At 39.2% G+C, this 16,643-nt stretch overlaps 2 protein-coding genes across 3 annotated transcripts in view; both read right to left on the reverse strand.

The window, feature by feature from the left end:
• LOC118812062 (lysine-specific demethylase RSBN1L-like) overlaps positions 1–9,995 on the reverse strand; it is a 59,097-nt gene extending 49,102 nt beyond the window's left edge. The window contains exons 1-2 of the mRNA XM_036576749.1: positions 9,469–9,995; positions 3,032–3,229 (exon numbers count right to left, since the gene is read on the reverse strand). Coding sequence (XP_036432642.1) covers positions 3,032–3,229; positions 9,469–9,973 — 703 coding nt within the window. The 5' untranslated portion in view covers positions 9,974–9,995. The remainder of the gene's footprint in view (positions 1–3,031; positions 3,230–9,468) is intronic.
• Positions 9,996–13,734: 3,739 nt separating this feature from the next.
• LOC118812063 (tyrosine-protein phosphatase non-receptor type 12-like) overlaps positions 13,735–16,643 on the reverse strand; it is a 61,806-nt gene continuing 58,897 nt past the window's right edge. For both annotated transcript variants that reach the window (XM_036576751.1, XM_036576752.1), the window contains 2 exons: positions 16,287–16,391; positions 13,735–14,984 (listed from right to left, as the gene is read on the reverse strand). In XM_036576751.1, the coding sequence (XP_036432644.1) occupies positions 14,923–14,984; positions 16,287–16,391 (167 nt within the window). In that variant the 3' untranslated portion in view covers positions 13,735–14,922. The remainder of the gene's footprint in view (positions 14,985–16,286; positions 16,392–16,643) is intronic.

Here is a 16,643-nt window from a genome sequence, read left to right on the forward strand (position 1 = left end):
CTTTTTTCAAAGAATAACACTCTAAAGAGTAACAGTGCATGTCCCACTTCTGCAGAAAGACATGAATAGGATTGAATTTCACAGCTCACTTCAACCAATCCCATGATGTCTTAGCCCAACTGCCAATTTTAAACCCAAAAGGGTGTATGACAACACAAACAAAACAGATAAATGTCAAACCAGACTGCTGGTCTTTACTGTTAGCTATGCTGTTCGTCCACAGCTCCAGTCGTGCTCAGAAACCCTGCAAAGCAAAACCAGTCAGCAAGCTGGACAGTCAGCTCTCTCCTTCATTTCACACAGCTCAGCAGAGATCCAATCCGGAAACAATGCAGTTACACCAAGACTCCAGTGCTCTCATAAGCAAGCTACAAAAACAGGAATTCAATTCACAAAGACGTTCTCCACTTGTGACTTCTCTTTCTCTCTCTGTCTCGCTCCCACACACAAAGTCGTAAACAAAAGCACACTCACAGAAAGCTACAAATGCTTCAGTCACGCTACTTCAGACTTAATTTATGTACAAGAATGCCACGTGGAAAAAAGACCCATATGAAGTGATATGGCCTCCCAAATTATTTGAAAACACCAAAAGATTGAAGGAGACAGTATAGCAGATTCCAGTGCGCTGCTTTGAAGTCTGGCTAATAAATTACTCAAAACAATTACTCTAGCAAAAACTATTTGCACAAAACCTTGCAAATGTTAGGATGTCACAAGTGTATTAACACAGCCACTTTAGTTGGTCTTTTTTGCCTTCATTTTGTTTCAAAATACAAAAACACAACATAAAAGGCAAGTACAGTCTGCAGAGAAGACCTAAATTACTATTCAGCAAAGCTACTGGTCAATTAAATAAGACATGACCAGAGCAAAGCTGTTGCAACATGAAGGACAAGAGCAGATCCAAATTGCTTGGACTCAACCTGTAGGTTAGGTGTCCAAAACAAACAGTATGCTACAAAAAAAAAAAAAAAAAAACAGGAATGATAGAAAGGGAGAGTGAGATCATTTAGAGATACAGAAAGAAGCAGAAAGCCATCTGTTTTCTCCTAGTCATGCTTCTGAGATTATGAACAAGTTCATTAGCATGTGTGAAAGCATGCTCTCAATGCCAGAACCATCACTGTTTCCCCTGCTATAGCATTACTCCTGATATTACTGTATTACAACGTAATGCAAAAACCACATCCAAAATAAGCTCAATGAGAGTTAAGAACTCAGCACAGCTGTACCGCAGACTGACATGCACATTTCCTGTGTTCTGTTCTTGGATGGGCCATCAGGTGTAAAGACATTTCTTCACACTCTACAATGTAAGCTCTTTTAAAACAACCCATAAAATTTTACTGTTAGAAACATTAGTTTTTACCCAGGATACACAGCCAATGGGTTATCTTGTGGGCTAGCACAGAGAAACAAAAATGACTTGCCAACTTCCTGTGGCTGTTGAGTTACATGCATAAGTAGGCTTTAAATATGCTAAGAACTTACATATATAATGAACTGATAATGAATTATAATTAGCACTTTATCAAGTGAACAGAATATGCAAATTTCCAGATGCTTACCATTTAATAAAATGCAGTGAATGAACGCTGGAATCACAGCATGATAATCACAATTTTTGACATCCTCAGAATAGTACTGGGCAATATTTCACCTATTCTGGTACATCATGATGTTGACCTTCATATTGGTTTTCACTTTAGAGATATTTTAAGGATCATATCTGCTAGATACACAGCATTACTTCATGAATGTAATGGTCAGTATCTATGATATAAATCTCATGAAATAGAAATGCTCCTGTTGCCAAGTGTTTGTTCTGAGTTTTGATGTTTTATATTGTGCACTTTACTCATGGTCTCCAGGGCCTGACATTTAACTGCAGCGTTTGCTTGATGCTCCACAAAAAAAGGTTTAAGATCCACAAAGTAAGTTTCCTTTCTGGTTTCTGTCAAGTTAATATTTAACACACTGAGCTAGATTCTCTTTGGTGTAACTTAAGAGAATCCAAAAAAGTTATGTCAGGTTTATAAGTCATTATTTTTAGGAGGTCCAGTACTCAAGATGCTGTGATACTGTGACATATTAAGAAAATATTGTTATATGAATTTTATAAATATTGCCCAGCACTAACTGAGAATCCTAGAACGTTTAATAAGATTTTAACTCCTCTATTTAAATTCAACTTGCTTAAGAGCCTTAGGGTCAAATAAACAAGTATTAAGGCAGCTTGCTACAAAGTCATGTTTTCAGGATCCGTTTTTTTGTACCAAACATAAACTTGTACTGAAGAAAACATGTTTAGACCCCAATAAGACTGCATTTCATCATGTATGTCTGACCAAATATGTGGTGTCAGCAATTTAACCAGTTAGACAAACTGATGATACCACTAAGGAACACTGCAGGGCTTCATTTAGGAAACTGAATGTGAGAATACATTCATGTGCATAGGATTTACAGAATGCATTCACAAAAGAAGTTAATTAAAATCATGCAAAATTCAAAGCTAATTATTTTTTTCATTTATAAATCCACACACTTTCATAAAATATTGTGCAGCATGGACAAACTTATTCAAACACCCAGCACACATCACAGTTTGAGGTAATATCTATGGCTCCCGGGGATCACTGTGATTCAAAAACCTGTGAAGTAAACCTGAATCACGATTTGTTTTTGTTTTTAAATTTTAGAGACTTGCGAGCAGTTTCTGAAGGAAACACTGCTGAAGCTCCCAAAGGGGATATGAGGAGGTGCCAGGATATTCTAAAAGTCTTCTGCAGCATCAGAGTTGTTTGCAGTGACAGATTTTAAGCCGTCCCAGAGAGCACTCTGACTATACACAGTAACATACTCTCAAAATAAACCTGAGTTAGTATAGGTAACCACAACAGAACCAAGGCAGAACTATACAGAACAATACCTATGTCAGATCACCTGCCATATGGTGGTAATTCTACTATCAGATGTTTAATTTATTTTTGATTAATTGATGAGAAATTAGAGTCTCATTACTCACCTTTCTGCAGCAACTTGACTTCTCCATTCTCCCGTTTGATCTCATTCATCAATTTGTGTTTCTTCTTCTCTTTCTCCTTATCCTTCTCTTTTTCCTGATCTTTATCCTTGTCTTTATCTCTTTCCTTCTTTTTTTCTCTCTCCCGCTCTCTGTCCTTCTCCCTCTCTCTCTCCTTCAGTTTGTCTTTGATGATGTGTTCTGGAACAGAGATAGAAATGAAAAGTTCAGCTGAAGGAAAAGGAGCCTCGCTCGGCTCTCACTCATTCAACCAAGCACACTCCTAGTCAGTAGCAACAAGGCATTATATCAGGTATTAATTACAAAAAATAGTGTCCAGTATCCAGCCACCCAATTATTTGCACAAAGCAACTCCTTACATTTTATCAAGAATCAAACACTTGCCTTCCCTGTGCATGCAAGTAGAACCAGTGCATGGGTTAAATATGTTCAGCCTAATGAATTCATTATTGAAAACGGAGCCAGAAGAAGCACATCTATCATTCTGTGTCCTGACATTTTTAAGAGCCATTTTGGGAGAGTGTGGCCGTTCAGAACCTAAATTTCCAAAGTGCCTTAAGTTCTTGTAAATGCAGGGCAAACATTACTGTTTAATAAACCAATGGACTAAATGGAGGTCCATCATGCAAAAACGACATAAGGAGTGGTGGTGCTGAGGACTAGTTTAAAAAACACTGCTCTAAACACGGTTTTCTCGTCAATTTACCATATCTACCGTAATAAATACAAGAGGCGAGGATGAGTACTCGGTAAGCTGCCAGTATTTGAATACTGAAAATAGTATACAAGTATTTGTTATGCTGCAGTCTAGTAAAGTGCTGAAAAGTGTGAAAAGTTTTGTTCATATTTGCAATTAAGTATATGACCTTAACTTCACTGAGCGGGTTGCCAAGGGCTTGTTGTTAAGGACGTAGTTACGAAGTTAGAGCTAGTGCAGCTGTAATTAGGCTAAGGACTCTGGCTGGTGCTATCTAGAACCAAAAACAAAGAAAAGATATTTAACTGTTCTCAGCATTATTGCAAAAAACTAACAAAACCTTCCAGAACCCATGGGTCATCACTGTCTACTGCAGCAGTAGTTAGCTCTAGTGTTAAGGTTAGCGTATCAGCTTATCTGAAGAGATGGCACCCATTCCTCTAGCCTTCGCCGAAATAAAAACCTACCAGTTTAACCTGCGGTGACCAAAAGACTTTCCCTGGCTATTTCTGAATAGCTTCCTGAAACGCTTCCTGCTAAAAAAATTCCTTCGCGCTACTGTTTCCTTTAGTGTGCTGGCAGCAGTGCAACAGTTTACCCTGTCTGTGCATTATGAGTGACTAAGTTAATATCATCAGAGGTTTTTAGCCTGTTTTCCTTTCCTTTTTTTCTTCTTCTTCTTCTCCACTTTCATCAACTCTTACAGATTTGTCAGAACATACGTCTACGGACTAATAAATACCTAGTTAAATAATCTGTTACTAAACCGTTAAATTTACTCCGGGAGAGAGCCGCATGTACAGGCTTCTGTTTTTGGTGCTCTGATACGCTGCATTCGACTTGTGAATGGCCTGTCAATTAGCTGATAAACTGAACCATGTGTGTTAGAGCTGTATAGTACAACAGTGCTCCAGCAACAGCGATTTAGAGGCCAGGGGTGTGCCTGGAAAATGCAAGCAAAGACTCTCTGAAAGAAATTCTACAATGTTTAGCAACATTTATTTATTAGAGAGACAATTAAAGCACAAATTATCACGTGGCTGTCAGCCTTTAACATTTAACCCACATCAACAGCAGGCTGAGCGCACAAAAGCTAGAAGAAACACAAAATGTAGTCTAACAACTGACAGGATCTACAAAAGGTACATAAGTTCCTCAATGAACTATGTAAAAGTTGAGCTCTGGTGGTGAGGTTGTACAGAAAATAACTCTTCAGTTGCAAACCTCCAGCTTTTAACAAGATTTCTGCAAAGACACTACAACAAAGACAACCATGCACACTGCAAGATGAAAGAAGCAGAACTGTTAACTTTACAACACAGTGAAAAGGAACACGAACACAGACGGAGCATGGTGTGGGGGGGGGGTGTGTGATAATGAACAAAAATGATAGAACATGTTATAGCATGGTGATTTAACAAACTGCCTATCCTAAAATTAGAAAATCTAACATTATTTATATTATTATTTATAAGTTACTATTATAACTTTATTTACACTTGCAAAATCCACAAGGTGACCATTTTAGCCAGAAGTCAGCCTTCACTTTAAGCCTTCTGGACACAGTGTTGAGAAAAAATAATGATCAACTTAATTCAGCAAGATAAATGTCTGGGTTGACTGACAGCTTGTCTTTACAAGGGAAAAATTAAACCACATTTAAATAAATCTTCTAGATTAGACAATCAAGACATAAATGTGTCTGGATGAACTATTTACACAGTTGTAGGAAAGAGAAAAAGCAATATAAAGAGCTTTTATGGATTTTTTACATATCAAATTAGCACATGAATTTTACTTTGGCTAAAAACAAGCAGATATTTTATTTAATATTACTATCAGTTATAACTGATGTGCACTGGCACTCAAGTACTCCTTAACCATTCGATGTGCCAGTATTCTAATGCTGACATCACTGAAGTGGGTGTTCATTACTTTTCACCAGAGAAAGATGAAGAAATACGATGGTTTTGCTCATATTTGCAAGTATGTCATAATTCACTACTCCAAAACAAGAGTGCCTGAACGTGAGCGTGTTACTAAGGACACACCATTAAGGATGTGAATGGGAAGGCAGACGTAGCACTGCTGATGTTAACTTGGTCAACAAACAATGAAAATATATTTCTCTGACAAATAACACAGCAGCACATCACCCACTAAAGAGAAAATACCTGTTGTAGAAGACAATGAGTCCTCGTGACACTCCTCAGCTCTGTTACGCTGCATTTACACTGCTCCGGCACGTCAACGCACCGCAACGTATCCCATTCATTTTCAATAGAAAGCGTTGGTTCCGCCAGACATGGCCACGCAGTGCATGATGTGTCCAGCGCGTTGAGTCTGGGGGATGCGGTACGGCGAAAAGTTGAGCCGAGCTGAATTTTACGCAGACTAATCCGGCCAACGCGATGCGTTTACCCAATCAGAAGATAGCTGGTGTTTGCGTGTTAAGTGTTCACAATGCAATGAATAAAACATTTGTTCCGTATTCAAACGTTCCGGTGGAGCACGGAGGAAAAGCTCCAAACAATTTTAAACCTAGACATTTTTGAATATGTATATATATTTGTAATTAATAACTAAATTTGGTTTTTGATTATTAGAAAATCAGCACATCTATTAATTAAAATTTGACGTGGTTTAATTGGGTGACGCAGGGAACGTCTTCGTTAACGCCCACATGCAGCCAGCTGAAGAGGGGGAGTGCGTTCACGTACGTCGACGCGCCGGAGCAGTGTAAATGCAGCCTTAGTCTGTTAGCTCATATGAAGAGGCAGTCTCCATTACTCGGCCAACACAAAAACCTAGTGCAGTCCCTCGGCTGTTACTGAATAATGAGGGTATTCCTCTGCGTGCTGCTATATTTACTATGTTTGCTATGTTGAATCAAGACTTTCAGATGCACTGATGCCTTTTTATAGTCCTACTGAATATGCATCAATGTCGTAACTTGGCACACAACTAGAATAACTCAAATCCAACAACCAACAGAAAGGTTCAATCATTTTTAGGTACTGCTACTAAAAAAGGCTTTTTTGTTTTTTTTTAATTAAGACACTAGAACATTTTCTCAAAACAAACATATGCCATAAATGTGAACTCCTTAAGCCACTTTACGTGCATTTTAATGATGTTTTTATTTTCTTCACAAACGTTTAAACTGCTGCTAAGCACAAGCAGATCTGCAGATTCTGTGGTTCCAACTATAGTGAGAAATATTATTTTTTTGTGTTCATTTTTCATTTCTGCCATTGTCTGTTTTTCCACTCATTTGTACTGATTATTTTTGAGTAAATAAGGTAAGTAAAGTACCCTGGGGGCTCACCTGTTGTAAACTGCACTGCTTCAAAAAAAAAACATGCTCATCTTTTAAGATAAACGTCTGGCTACAAATTACATTTAGGCTACAGTTTCTCCGGGGGGAGACGGTAGTCTTGATATTTTCCAGCTTTGAGCATTTGTTAGCACGTCTGCTAGAAAATAAGGTATTTAAATCTAAAGGTGTGGTTGATTTAAAATTAATAACTCAAAAACATTCTGACAAAAAGGCATTTTCATAAAGATAAAGGGTTTTATTGATACAGTTGTGGTGACTGGAATAAGATATTTCCGTGTCAAAATTGTACAATTTGTACCTGTATCACATCCCTGCCATTCTGCATATCATGAAATGTGATGACTACAAAATTCTACTTGTACTGTCAGTTTACTATTTCATAAAATATTTTTTCTTTTCATTTTTTATGAAACATGGTCAGGATTTGCATTTTTCCCACTCAACACAGTCTTACCATACAGATATGTTTTGACTATGTACCGTATTGCCTGTATTGTTTATGTATTGCCACTGTTACTGATCAGAATGTGAGACTGATCTTCTGACAAAACCACGCTCTCATGACAACCAGACGATATACATTTGCAAAACAGCTCTTAACTGTGGCAAGGCCACAGGTCAATGTAAGTGCTTCATAAACAGCATACTGTCTGACTGACTACACAACAAGCAACACATCAGCATCACTAATCTATTCAGTCAAACTCACACGAACTTGCACATATATACTGTGGCTAGACACTAAAGTGAACAACTACAGCCCACTGCGCTGCCAGATTAATGTACAGTCTCTGTGACGGGTCTTCCCATTTTCCCTCAAAAAGAATGAGAACTAACTGATAGTATTAGAATCTAAATGTTTTCCCATCAATTTGCTTAACTTATTTCTTTGTCACTACGCTGCTTCACAATGGTCAGTGAGGAAAGCTGAAATTGCAGGCTAAACATGACTGTCCAGTACGAAGTTAACATCAAATATCTCTTCCACGAAAGACCATAAAGACTACCAATTTCCTCATTACAGCCTATTACAAGCATAATAGCCTTCTCACATGAAAAATATTGTTATGGAAAGTAACGTTTGTCATAATGATGTATAAACGCTGCAGGCAACAGCACAATGCATTATATTGTTGTACCTGAAGCTACTGACTAAAGCTCCAGCCGAGGCAGCACTTAAATGGGAATTTCACTTATTTGTCAAAATTTCTGCATAATCAAATTGTTAAGATATAAACAAAGTCATTCTGAGTGGTTTGCTCTTGAGAAACTTAATTCACACTGGTGGTGATATGAACCAGACCTCTACAGCATTCAGTGGCTCTAAAAGCTCATTTTCCAGGAGGATAAAACAGGAAATTGTTACAAATATAGCCTAAAACATTATTTAAAAGCCATTTATGGGATAAAGGTGCATTCAGGATATTATAAGGCAAAGAGGAAGATTAAAAATATATATTTTTTTTTATTTTACCATCATCAGCATTACATATAAACTCAGACGACACAAGTAAGTCGACAGGTCTTTCTAGATAGTGACAACATTTGGATTTACCACTGTTTCACCATTATCAACATTACATATAAAAACTCAGAACACACGTGTTGGTCCACGTGTCATGTTGGATAGTAAATAAAACGGCTATATTTGTGTTGTTGACATTGTGACCCCTGGTTCCCATCAACACCACTGTAAAGAAGAAGAGCTGGTACGTTTCTCTACAATGTCCCATTTCGCATCAAACCACCCTAAATGACTTTGTTTACATCTCAACGATTAAGCAATGCAGAAATGTAGAAAATATACCAAACTTCAGGCAGATGTGTCACTGATCTAATTATTTTATTATTTACTATTATTTCCCCCAAACTGATCCAGCAATAAGCACACACTGTACAGCTACCATGTGCAACTTTCTAAGTCTACAACTCAAACCTGTATAGAGTCACAGTTAATGCAGGCCTAAATGTTACTATTAGTCACTGTTAGTGTAAGCTCCTTAGTACATGCCATTTCAAATCTAGCCACGTTCAAGCATGTAATAATAGCAACATTGTGAATTTTAGGCACTTTTATTATGTACAGCCCTAACTAACGTTAGTCCCACCGCAACTCCACGCAATCAGACTCCGTTACGAGAAACGAGGGAAACTACCCGCTAGCTTAGCTCAACGGCTAACCGAGCAGCTAGCTCGGTATGCTAACTATACTGGTTGTTTGTCACAACACACTTTCTCAGTGAAATACGCTGAAAAACAAACCAGCTTCATACGAAAGACTTCCGTTTTTAAAATAAGTGAATGTCCACAATAAGCGAACGGGTCCAAAAACGGGTTTAAACAGCGGTTTTAAAAGTGTTGTAAGCTATTACGTTAACCTACCTTTCTGCAACAACTTCACCTCCCCGTTCTCCTTCTTCATCCCCGCGCTACTAACGCTGTTCTCCGAAGGCAGCTTATGCTTCCTCTTCTCCTTTTCTTTCTCCTTCTCCTTCTCTCGCTTCTCCTTGAGCTTTTTGGGCTTGGGCGGGGAGGCGAGGAAGGCGCTCTGCTTGAACACTTTGTGCAGCGGAGGCTGCTGGACAGGCGCCGCAGGGCTGCTCGTCTTGACGGGAGTGAAGCTCCATGTTGTCGGGCTGCCATAACTCTGCTGCTGCTGCTTGTCCGCCGCGCCGCCGCCACCGCCTCCTCCCCCTTCTCCGCCTTCCCCGTTCACTTTCTTGGGTTTAAGGCTCTTCTCGTCGTTGCGAACTTTCTTGGGCGGCGGAGGATGGTGGTCCCGGGAGGATTGCGGCCGGCTCTCGGACGACGGTTTGGGTTCCTTGGGCTTGGGGAGCGGGCTTTTGGTCGCAGCGCCGAAGTGAATGAAGCTCAGCGACTCCGCCATCTTGGGGCTTTTCTCTATTTACTCTCCGACTCTGCTGCTGTTTGTGAGCGGGGCAGGGAGGGGCGGGGCCTCGGCGTGACTACCAGGCGGAGGAGGGGCGGCCTCTGCGTGATGGACATGCAGAGCGGCTACGCGAGGGCGGAGCTTCCGCCCAGTGAGGCCGGAGGGGGAGGAGCGGTGAGGCAGAGCCGTGGCGCAGTACGGCTACTCCATTACGCGGGAAAGGCTGGAAACTAGTGGCTCACTGGAAGACCACAAGGGGCGATGCGAAAGTGATTATCCTCTTAATCTGATGATAGTAAATGGCTACCTCTGTCTGTGAGGGGTTTTGGTGTTTTGTTTGCACCCAGTTCTGTCTGTTTTTGACCCACACTATCTGTGTGGGAATTTAGCTTGGGTCTTTTGTATAAAAGTTTAAAGAGTATGGCCTTCTACACCAAGGTTGTTAGGCTATATATATATATATATATATATATATATATATATATATATATATATATGCTATGTCTTTTAGAGTTAAACATGCTAAAAACTGCCCACAAAAATGAGAAGTAATGCAATAATTGACTATGGATGTCATTCTCTACTACTGAATCAAGTTTTATCATTTATTGGGTTGTAGCATAAAAGTGTAACTTCAACATCAAGAGGAGATTGTGGGCCGATACTGATATTCGATATTTTTCCATGTACATATCTGCTGATCCAGATACATTACCATTTATAAAGGGTAGAAACCGGGACTACATTTACTTAAATTAGTATTACAGATAAATATAACATGTAGTTGTACACACACACACATACACACACACAAACGCATATATATATATATATGTAGTGGTGCTAATTGAAGTACTGATACAATTGTTTGATATGTGAAGTTTGTGTATTTTTTTGTTCTTTTCAAAAGACTTTCCACAATAAAAAAAAATACAAAAAAAGAATTTCATGATAAATGGACCAAAGGAAATGGCTCAGAATTACTTGGAAAAAGTCTGATTATATTGACTAACTTTTTTTTTTGTAGGTGTTTTGTAGGTGTCGTACAACTTAAGGTTCTTTTACTTTTGACTTGTTCATACTGCTGAAAAATGGCCTACAAAAAATTCTCAAGAACAGTTTTGGAAGTTGCCTTTTCCTCCTGAACTGAGCTTTTCCTTTTCCGTGGAAGTTTTGTGCCGGGGAAGTTCCACATCAGCATAAAAGAGCCACTTCCATCTGGAGCAGTCAGCTTGTGCTTTGACTTCAAGGGAATTCCATCCCTCCCCTCAAATGGATCTGCAGCATGGGCAGATGATGAACTGGCAGGGCTTGGCTTCAGTCCAGCCCCCAAATCCAGCACTCCTCAGTAGGGCACTCGTGCGGAGCGGAGACGGCGGCTGGCTCCAGACCATTCTGGCACCTCTGGCAATCGCTGTTTTATTGAATAGGCTCCAGCAAGCATAATGTCTTAGTGTCAGCTGTGAGGCAACAGGTAAGCTACTGGATCAGTGATACACAGTGTCCAATGATTTATATGAAACTCTTTCTGTGTGTATGCACATGTAACCTACAGGTATGTACATAACTGCATGTGTGATTTCACAGACAGGATCAGTGACTGAAGCATGCTAATGAGGCATTTTCACTACCTCAGGCAGTCACCATTTCCATCCTTTCTGCTTGTACTAAGGGCTTTAGTAAATTAGGCCCTTTCGTGAGGCCAGGATAAATACCAAGCTGGCAATATTTGATGATGTGGAAAATTGCTTTTCAAATTTATGCACTCAATTGTTTCTTGATAATAGTACAATTCTGAAATGTGAGGCGGTCATGCAGAACACAAGGTAAAACAGCAAGGCATAAAGCCACTATCTTCAGCACAGTGGCTCTATTGGCCCTGTGCAGGTCAGGACCCTGCTCTGGCTTCTGTCAGCCAATTATTCTGTTTTTCCTGACTTAGGCCTATAGCCACGCTACCAAAAGATGAATTTTAAAATCACCTCTGTGCTTTTAGCTCAGCGTGTGGTAAAACACAACAGCAGTGGGATATCACATGAGGGAGTCCCCAAATGTTCACTAAAAAGACCCCCCTTTAAAAGAGATATTTTATATTTTACTAGTGTGTCAGCATAGCAATGTTTCCCAAGACGTTTCCTAGCCTTCACAGGAAGGATAATTATCTTTGATTTGAACAGCCTGAACTGATGTCAGAATGGCTATTATTCACACAGATTTGTGGATAAACACTACTGTTCAAAAGTTTGGAGTCATTTGCCACGTTTTTTTTTATGTATACACAATGAAGATTTAAATACTACAAACTATTCACCAAAAAGGTATTTTTAGGTTTTATTCAATATTTCAGTAATTAAATAATATACTGTATATATTATACTATATATTTAACATCAAGTTTTTGTTGCCTGCGATTTGAGATTTGATCTCCACTTTTGAAATATGACAAATTCTGGATATTATTATTATTATATCATACAGCACTCCCTGCAAATTTAGTATCATTTACAGGAGATTCTGTGTTCTGTTCACATCTGAAATGTATTCATTTTTAATTATAACTTCCTAGTGTCCTTGCTATTTGAAACCTGTGATGAACATACTTGATTTATTTCATACATTTGTCTGCAACCAAATTTGTGTCATAATACTGAAAACAAAGATTCCAAACTTTTTCAACGGTGGTGTATACAAAACATTTCAGTCATTTTACAAAACTGGCTGAGACAAGAAATAATGTAACCATATAAGAGCCTTATGTAATATAGGGCAAAGATATTTTCCCCCTCTTTGTCTATAATGCCTTTTTTCTGGTATTCCAGATTCATTTAACATACATTTTAAATACATTCATTTCAGGGGTCGGCCTGTACAACCATATGGTTAAATGACAGTTTTGTTGATCTTCTAAGTCAAAATAAGTTAACACATTTAAAGGGGAATTATACCTATTTTTCAAAATTTCTGCATAATTTAGTCATTGAGATGTAGAGAAACTTTTGCTCAGTGGTGGTGATAGGACCCAGGGGTGGCGATGTCTACAACACAAATATAGCCATTTTATTTACTATCCAAAACCATCGGTGAACCCACACGTTCTTATGAGTAAAGTTGATGGTACAATAGTAAAAAATCTGAAAAAGTTTCCAACAACAATTCTGAGTCAGTAAGTTTCTCTACAATGGAGCACATTAAACTTCTATAAATGAGAGCCACAACATTTGCACAGGCCACCTTTTTATGTTTTTTTTCATAATATGTTAAATTAAGCAAATAAAAGTAATTGAGTAAAAAGTTAAATGTGCACAAGTGTGTCTTTGTAGAGAGACATTTTCAAAATTTACCAAATGTAACATGACCAGGTTGCCCAAACGTTTGCATTTAATTGTTTAATATGAATCAATATCAGCTTCTAGGCTGAAGTCTGAGAATAAGAACCCTGTGGTATACACTATCCTCTCATTCATGTACTGGAGGTATTACAGCTTTCTAAATGTATCTTGGCAAATTCGTACGCAGCTTCTCTTCATGCATTTCTGTTCTGTATAGCTGTATTTGAGTCATTTAACTGGGCATTGTTAGGCGTGAGACTTGTACGAGTATTGTGTGTCTGAAAAAAACAGCTTTGCAAGTCCTTTCTACTTATCAGCTTATCAAAAAAGAGCTAATAGTGCAACTACAATAGCAGCAGCATTACACTCCCACTGCTCACCCACCAACCAGAGGAATGAGTAACAAATAAATCAGGCCACAGAAACGTCTTCCTTGTGTCTTTCTTTTTTTACTGAGAGGTTGATTGATTTCTGCAACATACAAACAGGTCTGTGTAGGAGGGTCATTCAGATCTCAGAGGCTTGAACATAACGGCGTGAATCTCTATCTCCCTCTCGTTCATTCTCTCTCTCTCTCTCTCTCACACACAAACATACACACACACACACACACACGCACACACACACACGCACACATTCACACGCACACATTCACACGTGCCGCTGCCCTTACACTGGACAGGAGGGGCATCCTCTCGAAAAAGGCACAGGTGGGCTCTGAGAGGCCAGTGGTACTGGGCAATGGTTCATGAAGTGAGCAAAAACAGCGTATACAAAAATAACCTTTAGAATACAATTTACAAAAAAGCATTATTACAATCTTGAGCCCGTGCCATCTCAGGGATTGGCTGATAAAACAGCTAGCCTTTGGAAAAAAAAAAAGAACTAAACACTGGAAAGAAACGAGAGAGAAAAAAAACAACCCTGAAATATTTGTTATAACAGGAGGGCAAATAATTTACAGTTCATAGTACATGGGGGGTTATCATGCACAGACTTCTTACATCTTCTGTTAATAAGAATATTTAGCGATAGCTCATTTGTCATATTATATACCTACTTGCCCTGTACACCTATAAAACAATGCATATATGGCTATCAAGAAGTTAGCAGGGAAGAATGGTTCAAAACAAAACAGAAAAACAAACAAACAAACAAAAAAAAAAAACAGTAGTTTTCTGTCCCTATGAATACATATCGTATTGTATTGTTGTAGTAGGAGTGTAAAAGTATAGAGATGTTCTAGCTAGCTAGCTAGGACAGCAATACAGACTGTTGTGTCAGTCAGATCAGGTTTTTGCTATAAGGGGGGATAAGGCAGGTTTATGGTCCCAGCAAGGAGAAGGTGTAGCACCAGTGCAGTGAACCCATGGCAGCTGCCGCACGTACAGCATGAGGAGTGCGGCTGCATCATGGAAGATTATCTATGTAGCTATACTGATTGTGTGTTAGTTGGAAAGTGGGTGAGAGTGGCGGTGAGAGATGTCTTTGATCCTCCTTCTAGAATGGCACTTACAAGAGAGGGGATGGTAGTGGCGTGTGTGTGTGAATGAGTGGGTACATGTCTGTATCTGTGTGTGGATGCATGAAGGGTCGGCCATCGTAGGTCCTTGATCATTATGTCCACTCAGATGGAGGGTCTCTTGGGCCTTTGGGTTGCGTGCAGCGGGTACCGAATCCTAGAAAAAGAAATTGCAGCAGAATAGGGAATTTTAATGAGACATAAAGTATCTTAAATTAACAATGTTGAACTGTCATTGATATTTCCACCCACTCTTCAGTCCTGTCAATCACTAGAGCTTTATATATTTGTCAGAACCATATGAGACTTAGGTCCAGTTAAGTACTTAAATTCTCAATATTTGTCAGGCTTTGTTTGAATTTCTCATATTCAGTCACTCACATTTAATAGAGCGTGGCCTGCATTTATCCTAGCTTAATTTTTTTTCTCCTTACTTTAGGCAAGGTAAAGCTATTTAAATAGCACACTTCACACACACAGGCATTTTAAAGTGCACATAAATAATGGCTAAATAAACAGCATAAAGAACATAAGTGATTTGGGGACTCTCTGGTGGAAATGTGTAATTGCACGCAACAAGCGGAAGAACCTTTTATAACATTGGCTGTGCTTCGGACCCCTTCCCCATGCAGATGAATCTGATATTGCGAGCGTGCTGACAGAGTATTCAATGAGAACTCAGTCAAAACTTGAAGGATGTGCCTCACGAGAATGTGAGAGAATTTCTCTTGGAAAAAAAAAACTTACGGGAACAGTCCTGTGGTTCTGGTGAGCAGGAGGTGGGCCTTATTCCCCTCTTAGGCAGACAACAGAGACTCAAGCCCCCTTCACACAAGCAGGAAATTCTGCCCATTTCACCAAACTTCAGTGATTATGTTCCGCCTCGTTTATGATTTCAGTGAACCTGTGCCATTGTTTAACTGTGTAATTGTTTCTTGTGAGTATTTTGAGCCTAACTACGCATTTTCCGCAGAGTTGATTTTAAGAAAAAACTGTTTTGTGTGGGGTTTGTTCAGCCCGCTGCCCAGTCATTCTGTACAGGCTGCAGCCGTTGCCCCGGGTGACGGGGGCAGGGCAAAGCAGACAGGAACTGTACCCTTTTCGCCACATTCACTTGAATAGGCATGCACTTAGTGTACCTTACATATAATCTTTGGTTTTAGTCTGGACTTTAAGTTGGCCAAATTTTACTGCATGTCTGAAATCTTCTGGTGGCTCATTTTAGGTTTGGGTAGAATAAGAGCTAAATGTTGCCTCATCATGTCAGTTTCTATGTTCATAAACAATCTTTAATCTGCCATGTTCGAGTCACTTCGGTTTTATTTAATGTGGTCAGACTCAGGTCAGTTTCGGAATTAAAACTTAGTGCTATGGATTTGGTTGGTTTGGACAGAATTTTATTGGGCTAAATTCAAGTTTAGACCAAAATTTCAGTCCTGATTAAAGCTGGGACACTCACCCATCTCTGAGACTGGTTTGCTCTCCGTCCTCTCGTCTGCTTGAATCACAGAGCTTGTGGTTTTTGCCAGAATGTCTGAACTCTTTCCATTCTCCTGCCCTCCATCTGGTAAAACATGTCAACATTAACTGCTTCATAAATGATTCATTAAGAAATCACAACAGTGTTTATTTTAGTACTTTAGCTATTCTTTTGAGAGAGAGAGAGAGAGAGGAAGTTCAGTGGAAGAGTCTATTAATGTATCTTGAATATTACCTGTGAGTGACTCCATATGTTACTTAAGGAGACTGTGTACTAGGGACGCACTGAGCATTAATTTAAATGGCTGATTCCTATTTCTTTACACACTAGCACATT

Source organism: Colossoma macropomum, unplaced genomic scaffold (genome assembly GCF_904425465.1).
Source record: "Colossoma macropomum unplaced genomic scaffold, Colossoma_macropomum, whole genome shotgun sequence".
In the NCBI taxonomy this organism is placed as follows: Eukaryota; Metazoa; Chordata; class Actinopteri; order Characiformes; family Serrasalmidae; genus Colossoma; species Colossoma macropomum.